At 36.0% G+C, this 18,700-nt stretch overlaps 1 protein-coding gene across 1 annotated transcript in view; it reads right to left on the bottom strand.

The window, feature by feature from the left end:
• Window positions 1–354: 354 nt before the first annotated feature.
• ARSJ (arylsulfatase family member J) overlaps window positions 355–18,700 on the bottom strand; it is a gene marked incomplete at its 5' end in the record, with an annotated part of 68,462 nt that continues 50,116 nt past the window's right edge. The window contains 2 exons of the mRNA XM_082838394.1: window positions 355–402; window positions 4,751–6,149. Coding sequence (XP_082694520.1) covers window positions 4,751–6,149 — 1,399 coding nt within the window. The 3' untranslated portion in view covers window positions 355–402. The remainder of the gene's footprint in view (window positions 403–4,750; window positions 6,150–18,700) is intronic.

Below are 18,700 nucleotides of genomic sequence, written 5' to 3'. Positions count from 1 at the left end.
AAAGAATGAATACACATTTTTAATGAGCATATGTTATTTTCTTGGACCTTTTAAGTTGGTGGGATTGATTTTATCCAAAACTGCATAACCCAATTGACAAAGAATATTATAGGATTGTAGTACATTTGAGAGGAAGGAAATTTCAAATCATAGATATGAAATGGAAAGTTAAGTAAATATGTTCAAGTCTACCTAACTCCCACGGACAACATTTTCATGTCGTGTGTTTTATAATGTCATATCTAATCAATGAATCAATGGACTTCACAGAGATGCTACGACCAATAAAATACTTAAGAAAAACTTACCTTTAAAGAAACAGATTTCTTTCTTTGCCAGTTTGGAGAGCTTCATAATAAGATACCCAAGGATGTGGGATATAGTCCATTTGGCTTCATAATTCTGTGAAGACACAGAGGTTTATTTGCTATTTATATTTTTCCCTTCTATGGCTTGCTACAAAAATTATTCACAATTTAATCCCCATTTCTCCTTTCTGGAAACTCTCATTTATACTGTATTCTGTTACATTCAAAGTAGTGTTAGAATAATTATGTTGTACTCTGTTAGGTAATAAAGATAAAATTTGCTCTCAGAATTGTATGATTTTTGCTTGGTTTTTGCTGTTAACACTCTGTTCCTATAACTATACATTACTCAAGTTAGTTTTTTCTAATGCTAGAAATTTCTTCATTTCACAACAATGCTATTATTATGAGGAATGGTATTAGGGATGATTAGTTCTATTTTTCAACAGTGAAATTCCTATACAACCGTGGAAAGTGGAAACCCAAGCAAATGTAGCTGAACATATGAATATTTGTGATTATCTTACCTATTCATGCAAAAAATAAATATATATTGAACACTGACTAGGAGCCAGGCATTGTTTTACATACTGGCAATACAGATGTAGATAGAGCAGACATAAAACTATTTTTGTTAAGAAGCTTACACTCTAGTGGGAAGAGCCAGAGAATAAATAAAATATGTAAGTAAAATATGAAATATATTAAAGGGTGATAAGTCTACGGAGAAAGATCAAGTAGGGGAAGAGAGTGGAGAAGAGGAGGGTGTTTGGTTATTTGACTAATGGCTGTGTCTCCCAGGAGCATGCAGACTACCTGAAAACAGGGACTCTGTCTCATGTTGCTAGTCACCATATCACAGAGTTTATCATATGTGGCACTTACCAAGTGCTGAACAAATGGATGGGTAAACTTGGTGTTGAATGAGTCCTCCCCTTATCCTGATCTACTCTTTCTTTTCCACACTACTTTATATAGTATATAATTTATTTATATAGTATATAATTTATTTATTTATGTTTATTACTTATTGTTTGCATCACTTGGCTAGAATGTCACCTGCACAAGGAATAAGAATTTTAAAAAGAATTTTTATTTTGTTCACTGATGGATTTCAAGCACCAAGAACATTGCCTGCCAAGCAGGCAGTAGGATTTAACAAACATTTGTAGAACGAATGAATTTTAATAAGTAATTTCGCTAAGAGGAAACAATGAAATTACTAACTTCTGACACAAGAATTTTGTTTGCTGCTTCTGGCAAGCCAGTTTATTCCTGCCAACAACACACATTCTGATGGCTACTGACAAATTCACAGTGTATGTACTCAAGAATCCCAGGAATAAAATGCTTAAGAAGCTAATCCTGATGCCAAATTCATGTACCTTGGAATATCAAATGTTACAATGTATTAACTATCTACTCATTCAGCTATCAAAGGGACAGTTTCTCCTCTATTCTTAAGATTCTTAAAAGGGGAAAGTGAGGGAAAAGTATGTAAATACAGATGAAACAAGACTTGACAGCCATGGTGTGGATGTTTTTCACTGATTGAAAGGTACCACAGAGTTTTGTTTGTTTTGTCGTTTGAATAAAATGATTTAGATTCTTTCCCATCCAAGACACATAAGCCACATCCACAATTTATTTTCTGACAAAGCTAGGGGGATACTTATATTTCATTCCAGGGGTTTCCTTTGGTGTCCTAATAAAAGGATCAGAGGTTTTAAAGTGGTGCTATTCTTGAAAAAGCCACAGGCAACTCTCAGGTTGCAAAAGAAATGCAACCTGAGACTCACAGTTCAGGAAAATGAACTGTGAATAAAGGCCCCACGTGAACATAGTTTTAATGGTTAAGGCATAAAAGTCAAGTGCAGAGTATTTTCCTCCCTGGACATCTTGAAACACCTAGTGATTTGTTGACAGCATTTTGGAAACATTTCTGTTCATTATTTATACATGACTATTGTATTAGATTTTAGTTTCTTAAGGGCAAGACACAGACTTCTCCTAAATCGCCTACCCAGAGTCATGGGGGGGAGGGCAGGTACTCTCCTAAAAATAGTAAATAACGTCCTTGAAGTCATTTCCAGGTAGAAAACTGTGGGCTAATTTATTTTCATTGAGAAAGTTATGGTCATTTACAGAGAATTTAAAATCACACCATATTACATAATATCTACTGGCCTCAAATGTGAGTTAATTTTCATGATCCTAATTTGCCTCTTTTCTCCTTTTTGTTTTGCTAGCGATTTCTAGAAGATTCTATGTTTACACTAAAAATTTCTGAGGTCTGTTCCATACTTTGCCTAGTCCTGTGTAATGTGCTATAGACAAGGGTTTTATGGTGAAATAAATTAGAAAACACTATATAAAAATTTCCTTCTGTTAGAGATTTACAAGGCAAGCTAAGATTTTAAAAACTGTAAGAAAGTCTGCATAAACTGAACCCTTTAACCTTGTTTAACTCCACATATCCTGAACTCATTTTTCCTCAGAACTCTTTTTTAATGTAATAATAACTATCTTTTGAATTATAAGATACTATCTATTTTATGACACCTCATTAATTTATGTGCCACTAACAGAGGAAAACACTGACAGTATGCCTTTGATTTCTAAGACCCATTTAAATATACAGTTGACAAAACACAAACTCAGGAAATAGTACTTAATCCTATATAATGAAACGGAGATATATATTCTAGAACTGAAATATTAAAATTTTTAAATATTAAATTATTTTTGTCCATTTTAGTAATTTTGGTAACAGTCTGTCAATTCTCTTATAGATTTCCATGAACTGTGAGAAGCTATCCTCTGAATTCGGATATAAATGTATTTAATAGTATGCTGCCATACTGCCACGTACATTTCTTTAATCACAATTGTAACTTCACATATCACAGTTCTAGCCCTCTGTGATTTTTTGAGTGCAAACTATGAGACTTACAGGTAATATTAGGAGAGGGCACCTTAAAGAAAACTCCAGGGCCCATGCGAACCACATCAACCTGTCCTCAATGATCACCCATGATAAACTTCATTACAGATCACGTTCCTTTAATCCTCCTCATGGCATTTGCATGCGTGAGTTTCAAATTCGATTTTTAACAACGCCAGATAGGACCCATATATTCATTTCTCTGTATCTCCCCACCAAGTCCACTTTGTATAAGAGTAGGGTCATTACAAATCTTATTTATTAACAAGAGAACACTTTTCTCCATGCAGTGGCCAAGTGGAAATATCTCTTATTTGCAAAATCCATATTATATTACTATGGTTGTTAGCAAATCATACCTTCATTTGCCTATTTGCCTATTTGTAAAGATTTGTTAAAATGAATAATATAATTCTATATAGATGTTAAATCAGAAAAGCCACACAATCTGCTGGTGCTATAAAATATGTCATTTTAATAATTAAGATACATAAATAAAGTGTTTATGACAGAAACAATAAAGTTGTCTCTCAATTCTGTACAAATGCTGAATTTCCAAGTAATTGGTAAGGAATATATTCATCTTATTACATTCAAAATAATGGTTGAACAATGATGATTATCATTTTTTTCTTTTTATATTCTATAAATTCACACACTAATAATTTATAGTATTACAGTGCTTGATAATCTTGATAAAATGAAATAAAATTCTTCTAATGGTATGTAGAAAATAAAAATAAAATAATTAAAAGTCATTTGTATAACTATTTATGAAAACAAAATAATTAATATTTTTTCTGTAAAAATAAATTATGTACTTTATTCTGAAACATCATTCTATTAAAGTGTTTAGAAAATAGTTACATTCACGTTTTGGCAGTGTGCTCAAACTTTCTTATTTGCCATTCCCTTATGCATGATAAAGTGAGGTGCAAGCTGTTCACATGTGAGAAAAACAGCTTATTTTCACAGGAAAGGAAATGATATATGAAATAGAATTAATTAAAAAAAACCCAAGTGCCCTATGATAGATATACAAAAATTCTCTAAGAAAAAAATGTTCTTCAAGGCCTTTGAGGTGATGCAACCTTTGACTACACTTCATCAAAGGTGGTTTTTAATCATGCTGCTCTGTAACTTCCATCAAAGTAGCATGTCCATCAATTGCAGGTTACAGTCCAATGTTATAATTCAAAGCATAGTGTTTGGTCAACTGACTGAAGCACAACAGCTGGACTCGTCACTGACCACCTTTTATAAACGACCAAGAGAAACAAACATCTCCTTTCTGCTCTAAGCATGGCTTCCAAGAGTAGCACCTTTGGCACTGAGCACAAGTTTTCCAGGTGGCAGAAGTCTCTGGAGTAGCACAACACGAAAACAGCGAGGCTGATGGCAGGAATCCTACTGAGCCAAAAACATGCTGGTTCACCTAGAAAACTGGTGAAAGACTAAGTACTGATTTAAGTTTAACCAGACAGGAAAAAATTTGTACCTATCCACGAGGAACACCCAATCGGCAATTTGTAAACGAACCCACTTTCTGCTGTTTCTTCTTTGTCTTACTTTTCTTCTGCTTCTTCTCAGTCTTATTTTTGCGTAACTTCTGTTTCTTGTTTTCCTCTTTATACCATGGTCCCCAGACTCCTCCATTGAGCCGAGGGTTACTTCTGGGGTCTTTGGGGGGGTATCTGACAGGCACCGCGGTCTTGTTGAACTGTGAGAGCCTCCGGAGGAGCTGCTTCACAACTCCGGGATACCTGTTAGAAAGGTCCACTCTCTCGTAGGGGTCGGCTGTGATGTTGAACAGCCATACACTTTTGCCAGTTGACAACGTAATCCGTTCGTTGTGCCACCGGTTCGGCCCTAGGTTGCTGAACGACTGAGGGGGCACCCAGTCACTGTACCCGGGGTTCCCTGTGAGCAGTTTCCAGTGCTGCACTCTGATGGCCGACTGGATGGCAGTGTTCCAGATCCCATAGCCTGCCGCCCAGGAGCCATTTTTCGCCTTGGTATAAATGGGGTCGATGTTGTGCAAAATATCTATTCGGGGAGAACGAAGGCCTTCACTTATGGTCTCCCAGATGTCATAGCCATCCAGTTGAATGTCCTCATCAATTTGTCCTTCAGCCAGTGAAATCAGAGTGGGGTACCAGTCAGTGATGTGCACAAGCTCCTTACACACTGTTCCCTTGTTTTTCAGAAGTGGACTGTGCACGAAGCCAACAGCCCGGATCCCCCCTTCCCAGTAGGTTCCTTTGCTACCTCTGAGGGGCCAGTTACTTCCTCCTGCTGTGGGCTGGCCGCCGTTATCTGAAGAGTATATGATAATGCTGTTGTTATAGAAACCATATGTCTTTAGAGCCAGGGTCACATTGTTGATTGCTTCGTCTAAGCAGGAAAGCATGGCAGCATACCTGCGCCTATTGATGTTGATAATGGACCTGTAGTGTTCAAAATACCTGCCAGGGGCTTGCAGTGGAGAGTGCACAGCTTGGTAGGCAATATATAAAAATATAGGCTTTCTGGGGTCACGGGAAGCTAAGATTTGCTGCACTCTCTGAGTGTACATCTGTGTGGAGTATATGCCATTGTCGTAGTCCCAGGCAGCATTGTCATTTTCATACAAGTCATAGCCACACATCCCGGGACTGTCACATTTGTAGTGTGTATAGTAATCGCCACTTCCCAAGAGGGAACCAAAAAAGGTATCAAATCCTCTCTTGGTGGGCATACATTCTTTTCTATAAAAACCCAAATGCCATTTTCCAACCATATGTGTTGAATATCCAACCTCTTTCAGCTTCTGAGGTAGGGTTGCATTGTCCAGAGGTAAGCAGTTGGGCTGTGTAGGTCTTATGATAGAATGTTGAAGTCCAGTATGTATCTGATACCTTGACAAAAGAGTAAAAATTGTGTCAGTGCAGGATAAAAGATAGATTCCACATAAAACAATGATTCTTAAATTAAACAATGTTTCTATGAAGAGAAATGTTACCCCAAATAAAATATGACCAATTCAGTATTCTACTGTTGCTCAAAAGTCCTACCCTAATTAGCTACATGTTTAACATTTGAAATGCATTTAAATCAGTACTTTTGAAACTAAGGTTTCACAACCTATCTCAAAATCTTTTTAAAGTTCTTATAACAGAATTAATCTGAATAAACTTTAATCTTTTAATTAACTACGTGACATAACAAACTAACATGAGAAAGGAAAGGATATAAATTTCAGAGTGTTTGTAACCGAGCAGGATCCTGTGGAGCCTTCTCAGGATAGACCCCACCTCCCAGCCCCCTCCCACCATGCCATGTCCTCTGCCTGCTTCTTGTTCTCAGAAAAACTTTAGCCTCCTAGGCCTTCCCCAAGTTCCAAAGAATAAATTTAATCAGAGAAGTGAGAAAATGTAGAAAGAAAGGAAAACAGTCAAGCAAGACAAAATAGTAATAGTTTAGCCATTAAACAAAGTCAAGGACCTTTAGTTCCTCCTCAAGGGCTAGAGATAATATTCTGAGCCATATCTTTGAACTATTTTGTCGATTCTGAAACCCCCACCAGGTGGGAGAAGTTAACTGAATGCTGCCCACAAGCACATAGACTCCAGGCTGGTTGGAACCAGAAGGTTGAAGATGTTGACTCCTGGTTACCTCACCACCAACCAATCAGAAGAATGTCTATGAGCTGATCACACACCCCATAACCGTCTCCCTCACTGTGTCTTTAAAAACCTTTCCCTGAAAGCCATTTCAGGGTCTTTTGAGCACTGGCTGCCTAGACTCCTTGCTTGGGGACTGCAATAAATGCTGCATTTTCCTTCACCACAACCCGGTGGCAGTAGACTGGCTTTACTGGGCACTGCGCACAGGTGAGTGGACTCAAGTTTGCTTTGGTAACACGCTGTTGTTATTGTTGTTGTTGTTTTTGGTCTAAGGACCTCACATTAGTTCCTAAATCATTTTCGGAAATAATTTCCAGCTGAGTAGGAAGAACTAAACATTCATGCAATAATTATACAAAAATCTCCTGTTTGATTGTCAAAACCTGTTAAATCTCTGTAACGAGAAAGAAAATATTTCTGACTCACAATACACTATTGCTGAAAAGCCATTTTAGGTAAATCTTTTACCTAATGCTACAGAAGAATTACATTTTTCCAAAAACAGCAGGAAATGAATCCTTTCATATGTTTCCCACAGTGTCTCCTTTTTAAGAAAATTATATTCACTTACAATGTAGTCTAAGAAAACAAGGTAACTCTTTCTATACATTAAAATTAAGCAGTTGTTAATTTCTGGTATTGTTCTCTTCCCAAGGATATTTTGCCAAGGGACTTTTTTCCAGAGAATGGTATGAATTTTCAGTTGGGTCAAGATGTACCCATTAGTTCATGCCATTTAAAAAGTGATTAATATCTATAGTTATTACATAAGTTTAAAAAGACTTTTTAAATAGGAACTATAGAGATTCTGAGAAAATGAAGTTTTTAGAGAGTGTTAGTGTAAAAGTAAAAATATTCTTGGAATCAAATTACAAAGAGTAATATTGAGATCAAAAAGAATTTTTTTTTTCCAAATTGATTGAACCTGAAAGGTCAACGTATCACACATGTCTTTGTTGAATAGTTCAATTTATTTTCAAATGTTCAAATGATAGTATAATGCAACTGTGAGTTCTTTCAAAGTGTCAACAGCAGTAACAGGCTGATGGTTTCATAGAAGTTGTAGGGATGTCCGGTCACTAACACAAGGCAGCATTCATATGGGTCCTGTCTACACAGCTGATCATTTAGCTGTCAAAGTTCACAATTAACACACTTGTGGTAATTTAAGTAATAAATTGCCAAAGAAATAAGCTTTTCATATGTATTATTTAGCACTAAATTCATAAAGTGTTATTGCTCTTGATAATTATTGATTCAGTTCAGGATCATTCACTTCTGAAACCACTAATTTTTGTATAAGCACATGACAAATTGGTAACACCTATCAATATAAACATTGAGGATATTTAAAAAGGAGAAATCGGGCTTCCCTGGTGGCGCAGTGGTTGAGAGTCCGCTTGCCAATGCAGGGGACACGGGTTCGTGCCCCGGTCCGGGAAGATCCCACATGCCGCGGAGTGGCTGGGCCCGTGAGCCATGGCCGCTGAGCCTGTGCATCCGGAGCCTGTACTCCGCAACGGGAGAGGCCACAGCAGTGAGAGGCCCGCGTACCGCAAAAAAAAAAAAAAAAAGGAGAAATCTGTATGATGTAAGAATTTGAGGGAGGATTTGTGGGCATGGGTTACTAACTAATTACCTTATGCAGAAAATGTACTTGGCCAGAAATCTATTCAAGTAACTGAACAGGTAACCAACTAAAGTCTTTCTAATTAAATTGGGCATTTTTGCACCTAGTACTAAAGGCAAAGGGAATTGAGGCTTTTGAAATTGTAAAATAGAGAAAATGTTCATACAAAAAGAGTACGAAAGAAGAGGGCTGCTGCTTTCAGAAGATGGTACAGTGTTAGCAGATAAATAAGAGAGTTCAGCGCTATTAATCAACTATGTGGTTTCTGTCTTCTCCAGAATAGAATGGTTTTCATATTGCAAAATTTAGAATCAACAATGTAAAGGTTGGCAGCAGTTCCTAACAGAAGAGAGCTTTTCAGGGCAGCTCCTGCTTAAATGAGTTCAACCCTGTAGGGCCAAATAGGAGGGAGTATGAGGTAAAATTGGAGGCAAGCGTTAAGGGTATAGGTTTTGGGGCCAGACATAACTGGGTTTGAATTTGCTCGACTGCGAATTAGCTGTGTGACTTTGGGCAGTACTTATCCCCTCTGATCCTCAGCTTCCTCATTTGTAAAATAGGGATAATAATACATATTGGGTTGCTGTAGCATCAAAAGAGAGCACAGAGTCTGGTAAGGAGAGTACATTCAGTAAATGATAGCTTTTATTATTATTATCCCAGAGTTCTGAGTCATATGTTACTAACACATTTCTTTAAAGTTTTATAATTTATAGGCCTTATTTCACATGCATTATTACATTTAGTCCTCATTACAACAGTGAGAAGTAGGATTCTTTACGTTCATTTTATAGATGGAAGATAGAGACATAGAGATGTCCCCCAACTCCCCAACCTGCCCCCAGGCTGTGAAACATGTTCCTGAACAACAAGGGCTAAGCCTGATGCTTTCTCTAGTCTCTTTAAGAGTTAATTCCACTACTTCTTGAAAAATCAAGGAGCAGAGGAAAGATGCCACGTCAGTCTTGAGAAGTGAATCTGTTCTAACTTTCTAATTAAAGATAGGAAGAATTTATAAACCAAATAGTGAGGCTTATGCTGACCTCCCCAAATTTTGAGAACTTTTTAAGTAGATAATTTGTGAGCATTAAACAGACAAACAAATTAGGTCGGATCAAAAGAAAAGTCCTGCCAAGTTAGCTTCATTTTCTTCTTTAAAAAAGGATCAGAATTAGGAAAATAGCTTAGGAAAATGATAGGCATTTGAAAAGGCTGCCCCTGATTCTTTTCTTATAAAATAACAGAAAATCAACTGTATGACAGCACTATATATTTGTGATAAGAATGATAATCTTACACTTTCATACCAGTTAATTGCATACAGAAACTTTTCATTTACATGATATTCTCTGGCTTCTACAACAGTGTGGAGCAGGCAGGCGGGCTCCATTTATTAGTTCCATCTAACAACAACAATAACAACAATAAAAGGACACTGAAACTCAGAGTAATTTAGTGGCTTTCCCAAGTTTTACAGCTGTAAGTCTTGGGTTCTATACTGGAATCCAGATTTTTGGCTTTGGAGACTCACATTGTACACTCACAGCTAACTGAACAGTTAGACCCATGTAAAGTTTGGGTTAATTTATTTGCATTAGTCTTCAGTATTTATTCATTTCCGTAGTTAAGTTATATTACTGAGTTTATAACATGTGCTAAGAATTAAGTTTTTGTTTTGTTCTGTTTCTCCCCCTGCCCCCAGAGCTGTTATATTACAAAGTGGGTTGTAAGTAAAGATCCTACTGGCAATGAGGGTGACATGAAGCTAAGAGTTCTCTGAACCCTGGGATCAGATGGAGATGGTGCTGTCAGTCATGAAGAGCAGCATGCTAAAAATGCTAAAAAATTTTTTTCTTTCAGGAAGGAGATGGTTGGGCTCTAGGGAAGATCTTGATAGAGTTTTTGGCTTGTCAGTGACATTGACTTGGCAGCAGCAACTAGCTGGAAGACTAATCAGATAATTCTTCAAAATAAACTAAAAAATAGTATATTAATTAATATTAACTGATTAACTGGTTGAGAATCCCCGATCTGGAAAGAAGTTTCTGGAGCAGCACAACTGGGCCCTTTCTTTGGCTTCAACTCATTATTATTATCCACGATTTGAATAAAGAAATAGAAGACATGCTTATTATGTAAGAGGAATAGTTAAAAGCTGCATAATGAAGATTCAAAGTAATCTAAATGACCCGAAATGTTGTTGAAACAGATGATAAAATGTACATAGAAAGTTAAAGAAGGGCTTAAAGACTGAAAGGGAATATGTCAAAAAGACGTAGAAACCTGAACTAAGGGGCTCTTAACTGGCCAAATCTGGGACAAGGCAAGCATCAAAATAAACAGTAATAAATTACACCCGCTGAATAAAATAGGAGACCCCGAGTCCATACTAATATAAGTAAATAAGTAAATGGGAAAAGTTTGGTATGCAATGGGACATTGATAGAGTCTCAAAGTACCTCCCCACAAAACACTTATTAATTATATATATGGAAAAGAGTAACCACACACCGGAAGTGCTTGATAAACACCATATTAATCAAGTGATCAAAGTTAACATCATCAGTAATCAGGATAAATCGATATCATGTGCCACCAGATAGGATGCAATGAGAATATAGCATTGTTTCTACAGTGTTCCACCCTAAGGTACACAATCTGAATCTAATTCCCAGTAAATATCAGGCAAAACTAAACTGAGGGACATTCTACAAAATAACTGACCTAAAATCTTCAGAAGTATCAAGGTTATATAAGTCAAAGAAGGACTGAGGAACTCTTCCAATTTGAAAGAGACTAAGGAGACATGAATAAATGTAATAACGCGATTCTGAATTGGAATGGTTACAATAAAGGACATACTTTGAGGACTAAATAGGAATAATAATGTTCTCCTGTTTTTGATAGTTCTTTTGTGGCTAATGTAGGAAAATATCTTTGTAGGACATATACACTAAAGCATTGGAGATGATGGGGCATCAGGTTGGCAACTAACTCTCAAATGGTTCAGGAAAAAATGTTATTGTGCTTGAATTTTTTCTGTAGGTGTAAGATAGTTTCAAAATTTTTAAAAAATGTGTAAGAAAATCTAAATGGGTTAAACGAAAGGCACTACATGTTATTTAAAAAATCAACTGTTTACATGTTAGTTATATAAGACTATGTAAATAGATGTGGGAAGTTGGATCTATCAGACTATGAATTTAATAAAAAGCAAAAAAGAAAAATAAGAGCTAAAATATATACACTGTACTAATTTATAAACATTATAGAAACTTATACAAAAATAGAAATTAAGACAGATGAGATAAAAATAAATATAAATAGAACTTCTGGTATTTCTTCTTGCATTCTAATGAATCATCTTGTGTTGTCCTAGGGTGTCAGGACTACAATTTGTAGATCGTTGGTATAGGAAGGAGATTGTAGGGAGATGAAAATCGAAGCACAGAGGTTTTTTTTTTAAGGCTATTAAAGTAGTTTGGGTCAAAGATGATGGTGGCTTGGACTACCATCTAGTGGCAGTAAAAATGGAAGTAAGTGGATGGATCAAATGTATACTTTGGACTTAGAACTGATAGGACTTTTTCAATGAGGGGAGGGAGGATAATGAGAGAGGAAAGGGAAGAAAATAATGACTTCTAGATTTGTGGCTTTCATCATTCGGTGAATAGCAGATGGACCAGCTCGTCTCTGTTTTATTCCAAAGTATATAATTGGGACTAATGGGTAACATTACAAGGAGGCAGATTTCAATTCAATGCAAAAAAAAAAAAAAAATTCTAAAAAAGAAAAGAAACAAAGACCACAAAAAAATAGGTTAGATGATCATCTACCAAAGATTCTGTAAAAGACATACCTGAATTGGAAAAGAAGTACTAAATGACCTCTAAGGCTCCTTCTATAAAAATTCATGTGTCAAGGACTATAGCTTGGTGTTTCCATAAAGAACTCCATACGACCTCAGAGCAGCTTTACAAAACCAAGTTTATAATATTTATGTACAAGTATTTGATAAACAGGTTTCCACAATGCATCAACATATATTTAACTTCTTTCTTTGATAATATAAAGTTAGATTAAAAAATAGGTTTTTCACATAATGCATTCTGAATACATACTGTAATCATGTTTGCTAAAAAATAAACTAATTTTGAAATTTAGTGGATTTTTTTGGTCTCCATCTGGCTACCATGTGAAGAAAATTCCACATGAACAACAGTAAAACTAGAGTTGATGCCAAATCTGCTTAAAACAATAGCTATCATTCTCACTTTCCGGCCAACTTACAAGAAAAAAGCTAAGTGAGCCTTTCAGCTTGGCATTAGAACATGTGAAGAGTTTTGTAATCTTTTAAAATATTAATTTATATTACTGAGTACTGGCAGTGGCGGTAGTTTTTGAATTCTCCTTTTTCTAATAATATCTAATACAATATTATTATTTTAATCCAATTACATATTTAATGTATCCCTGTAAGTACAAACACTTACAAGGATAAAAAATGAATCCTAATAGTTTCATTCAGGCTCTAAAATCCAGGATGGTTAGAGGGTACAAAAGCAGCCAATAGTGCAGTAGAAACTGATAGTTTGAAGGGAAGGAAACAAGTATAACTGACTATAGTTTACGAATCAAATGTCATACAGATATTCATAAGTTAGAAATATATAACTTACTTTCCATATGCTGAAAGGAGTTCCTTTATTACTTTCTTCCAAAGACTTTTTTTTATCTCAAAGACTATAATTCTATTTGTAGGCCTTAATTTCATTATTTAGTACTTATATATTCTGGTGGGAGGTGGAGGTTGTGGAGGGTTGTCATACCAAGTCTATGCCAAGTTTTTCATCTCATGAACAAATATCCACTCATTTATGAGATGCAAACTAGGCATAGTTTAGAATGAATTACTTATTTAACACTCTTTCATCCACCACGAGTCAGACACTGCTAGCTTTGGGGGGGTCACAAAGTTGAATAAGATGGGTTCTGCTCTCAAGGAACTCAGTCTATGTGAGATGCAGACGACAATCAGAGGATTATCACGACAGGAGTAAATGCTACAGCAAAGACAACCACAGCCTTCTCTGAGTGCTCATAGCAGGATCAGGAAATGCTCTCAGAAGGGACCATGTTAGATGTGAATGCATTCACAGGAGCATCTGGGTGAATCTGGGAAAAGGACAGACATTTCAAACACTTGCAACAACATGGACAAAAGCAAAGTCACAGGGGAACACGAATCAGAGATGATTCTTGAGGGAGAGGAGCCATCCAGGTAAAGGGCTGAAAGGAAGGCAAAGAGCATTTCAGTAAGGAGTGGAATGTTCAAATACAGAAAGGGAGAGAGAGTTTGGCCCTCTGTGGATCAACAGTTCAGAACACAGATTCAGACATATCTTGACGAGAGATGAGAGTATATAGACAAGTAGGTGCCAAATTACAGAGAGCTGTATTACAGCCTACAGCTGTACTAAGGTTTTTGTACTTAATGCAGAGCTCATAGGAAGCCACAGAAATGCTTTTGAAAAAAGAATAACATAATAAGTTTTGCATTAGAGAAAGCACTCTGGCTGTAGTGTGAAGAATGCATTGGAATGGAACAGGACTTAGGCAAGGGGATTTGCCCTAATCTAAGAGATAAATGTTGATAGTCAAAACTGAGATGGGTGACAGTAAGGATGAGAGAAGGGGATTAGAGATTATAAAGAGGGACATTTAATAGGGTTACAGACTGTAGGTGAAGAGCATGGGACAGAGAAATGTTGAGAATGAGGCCAGAATGTCTGGTCTGGGTGGCTGAGTAAAAGGAGGCTTCTTGCACTAAGAAATTCAGGAAGAGGAAAAGGGATGAGTGGGAAGACAATGAATCCTGCTCTGCATTAAGCTGGAGGCACCTGTGAGATACCCATCAGGAGGTGTACAGGATGACATAACATAAAGATCTGAGACTACTTAGCATATAGGTGGTATGTGAATTCACGGGAGCACATGACACTATCTACAGACAGAATGGAGACTGAGGGCCAAGGAAATAATACCATCATCTAGAAGAAAAGCAAGGAGCACCAGCGAAAGAGTCTGAGATGAAACAGCTATTGTGTGAACTAGAGCAGTGGAGGGGAGTTATACAGAGTGGCCTGTATCCCATACTGTGAAGGAGCCAAAGAAGGTGAGAACTGAACAGTGTCAACTGGATTTCACAACAAGCACATGGGAACTGATAAACAATATTTTAGTAGAACGGTGTGGGAAGAAGCCCAGACTTTTGTAAGTTGAGACATGATTGGAAAGTGAAAATGTATAGATGGTGAGCATAGACTACTTCAAGACTATAAATGGAAAAAGAAAATAAAAAAGGAATATAGTGGGGCTCTAAGCGCTGATGCGGAAAAGTGCTTATGATGTATTGCTGATTGGAAGGACATCTGGCTATGGCAGAATATCTTATTTATTATTAGCTCTTTATAATAAAAAATGTAAAGTTCCATAGGGGCAGGGACTAGTCACTGCTGTATCCACACCACCTAAAACAATATTTGGCTCATTATAGGACATCAATAAATATTTTTTAAATGAATGAACGAATAAATGTGAGTGTGCATGTATTCGCTGAGAGAGAAAGAGAAAGAAAAAAATGTAAAGATATACACCAAACCCTTGGACATGATTATTTTCAGGGGAATAACAATTGTGGGAGAAGAGGAAGCTTTCACTTTCTGTTATATAAATTTATATATAGATGAAATTTAGATGAATGGGTTTCAAAATAACTAGCTTATTCTACTCAGACTAATTGTTAATATGGGATTAATTTTACCAAGGCAATTTGTTAGCAATTTAAAATAAAAAAACAAATCTAAATGCCAACTGAATGAAAAAACTCATTCATCTTATCAAGGAACATTCTTTCTAGTAAGGACGTCTACTCGGAAGATTACCCTTAGACCAGAAGAAAGGGGATGGAATGTGCTAAATTAATTCTGTAATTATCCCCTAAATGCCAGAGAAAATGTCTCCTTTCACTAAATAAACAAAAGGATAGATAACTTGTCACATAATTTAAAAAATTCCTACCTTTGAATGGTCTTTGCTGGTCATCGGAGCCTGCTGTTTATCCTTGCAATTGCCTTTGTCATCCACAAAGATTTTGCTACACTGATTACAGTTTTCCTGGTCTCATAAGAAACATGGCTGCAAATCACATGGTAAGTGGTTTCTTTCTGAAAACATTCTTTTTACTTTCATCTATAGTGTGTGTAAATTCTTGGTAGTTTCCATCAAAAAATAAGTTTAGTCCCTAACCAGAGGGACTTTGCCATGACCCCCTTTTTCCATGTTATCTTTTGGAAGTATTCCTTTTAAAGACCCGGACTTTCTACACTCCATTATTTAAACAAAATAAAGTTTAATACATAAATTAAAGACTACCAAACATCTATCTAAATGAACATTCACTTATATAGTTAACTGATTCCTCATCTATAAAATTATTTACAGAGTAAAATTTAAGAGGGAACTCCAGAGGTGCATTTAAAATGATTTAACTTAGACTTTTTCAAGGACACATGTATTCCAAAAAGCAAAGTGTACCCATACTGCCAAAATAAAATTTCTACTTTTCTTGCTATTTTTACTACTACCACAGAGTATTATTAAATCAATTTAGAAAAATTTTGATTTATCTCTTCTATTCTAAACAGAAAATGTGCTTTGAGGTGTAGAACAGAGAGCAGCTTAAATATTAAACCACATTTCACATTACCAACTTTGCCCTGAGACAGGATGTGTTACGAAAAATATTCTTAGCTAATATTCTATTGATATTAGTTAAAATTATCAATGTAAAGTGCAGATTCCTTAGGAAAAAATTCTTTAAATTTTTTTGAAAATACGATCTATTCATTTTCCTCTGTATGCATCAGTCCATCATTTATTTAATTCCCCTAGAAATAGGACTGCCATATTTTCAAATGGTGGAAAAGTCCAATGTTTTCTTTGTAGTTCTGACTTTGAAGAAAAAAAAATTATGAAGAGCTTGACATTTCTGTTCACCAGGTGTCTTCTCTAGAAATTAGCCCAACAAAACAGTGGTAACATTCTTGCATTCTTGAGCAGGATTATCTCCTCCTACCTGTCCTTAGGAATTCTCTTTCAAATAACTGAGTATCTTTGCACCTGAAATTAGCCACACATAAGTGAAAGTACTTTATGTCAAACTCATGTGGAAGGCATCAGTGTCTTAGCTGCAAGCTATGTGAAAAGAAACTGAAACTCAACGGCTTAGTAGGGAAAATGATGGCAGTCTCCAGAAAAATTTACAAATTCAATTTAATAAAAATTACATTTATTAAGAACCTACAATATTCCAGGCACTGTACTGTGTGGGGAACACAAAAGATAGTAAGAATTTATGATAAATAAATCTATGGGGCATATTATGATATACTAAGTATCAAAAGTAGAGAATAATTTTTATGTTTTAGGGAAAGTTGCAAAAAGAATATACTTGCTTATTCCTCAAGGCAGATGGCTATTACACTTTCAGTTAATTAGCATTACTTGTAAAGGAATTTTATAATTCTATGCTATAAAGCAGTTTCAACTAAAGATAATTATTGTGTAAAACTGTATTAATTGGTATGACTAAATTCTCAAGGCTAGAGCCATGCCTTTTCATGTAGGCATCGTTAGAAATAGAACATAGGCACCAATTGACATGTATTAAATAATTTCTTTCCCAAAAGATAAATTCATGGCCTTCTAATCTATCTGTGACTTTGCCCTTCTATTGGTATCTTTTCTAAATTCTAATAGCGATGACAATTGATTCTGTCCTAAATACAGATATTGAACTATTTTAAATAGCTTAGAACTTATTATTAAAATGACAGTATTAATAAGCAACTAATGCTGGCAGATAAGAATGTGGAATTGATATTTTATATTCTGAGCTGTTGAACTATATAAGTAAATGAAAGAAATTTAGCAAATTTAAATGGATCCTTGTACAAATCATTATCATAGATCATCTTTCTTCTACCCCATGTACAATAGCATAGTTACAACTGCCTTAATTTTTTTTTGCGGTACGCGGGCCTCTCACTGTTGTGGCCTCTCCCGTTGCGGAGTACAGGCTCCGGACGTGCAGGCTCAGCAACCATGGCTCACGGGCCCAGCCACTCTGCGGCATGTGGGATCTTCCCGGACCGGGGCACGAACCTGTGTCCCCTGCATTGGCAGGCGGACTCTCAACCACTGCGCCACCAGGGAAGCTCACAACTGCCTTAATTTTATGTAATAATTCTTTTCATTCAACTTTCTCCTTTATGTAGAAAAATACCCAGAGTATTTGTTAAATTATTCTTAAGAAGATTTCGTATGTTTGAAATATTTCACAGTGATAATAATAATTTAAAAAACTGGAAATAAAAAAGAGAACTAAATATGCCCTGAAGATCCCTCCACAGGACTTTTTTTTTTCTTTTTTAGTTGGGGTTATATGAAATAAAATACAGAAGACATATTGTAAATTGTAAAATTCTATACAAATGCTAGTTATAACTATTTATTACTACATCTTCTCTCTTCTGTGCCCTTCCCATCCATCATCTCTTTAACTCCATGTCTTTCTCCTACTGCTCTGTTGTGTGCAAGTGATGAAACCAAAACCAAAGTGAAACAAAACATAATGCCATCACTTGGGACTAGTGAATTAGTGTCTTGCCCATTGTCTTTCTTCCTGGCAGTCAGATCGGAATTTCCAGTTGTCAAACTGAAGCTTATGCCATGCAATTGCTTTTTTCCCCTTTTACATGTCAGTTTACTTAAATGTCTATGGAGGAATGCAAAGAAATAACACATTGATCTATAGGGAGACCCATGCCAAGTATTCAACTTTATTTAAAAAAAAATAAATGTTCTGGATGAAGACGGTTTGTAAAAAGAAGGATAGGCATTGAATCTATAGGAATATTTATGGTATGCTGAGCTGTAATGACATATTAGCAGAACCCACCTGATCTCTTTGTTGCCTGAGTCATACTTTCCAGTATTAATATATGGATCTTGTTATATTTCAGACATGGAAATAAACTTGTTCCCCAAAACTTTCTTTGGAGTGCTTTAATATTATTAAGTGATGCTTATT

This window comes from Leucopleurus acutus (assembly GCF_964270905.1).
Source record: "Leucopleurus acutus genome assembly, chromosome: 4".
Classification (NCBI taxonomy): domain Eukaryota; kingdom Metazoa; phylum Chordata; class Mammalia; order Artiodactyla; family Delphinidae; genus Leucopleurus; species Leucopleurus acutus.
Note: the sequence above shows the minus strand (reverse complement) of the source record. Positions and strands in the feature narration are given on the sequence as shown.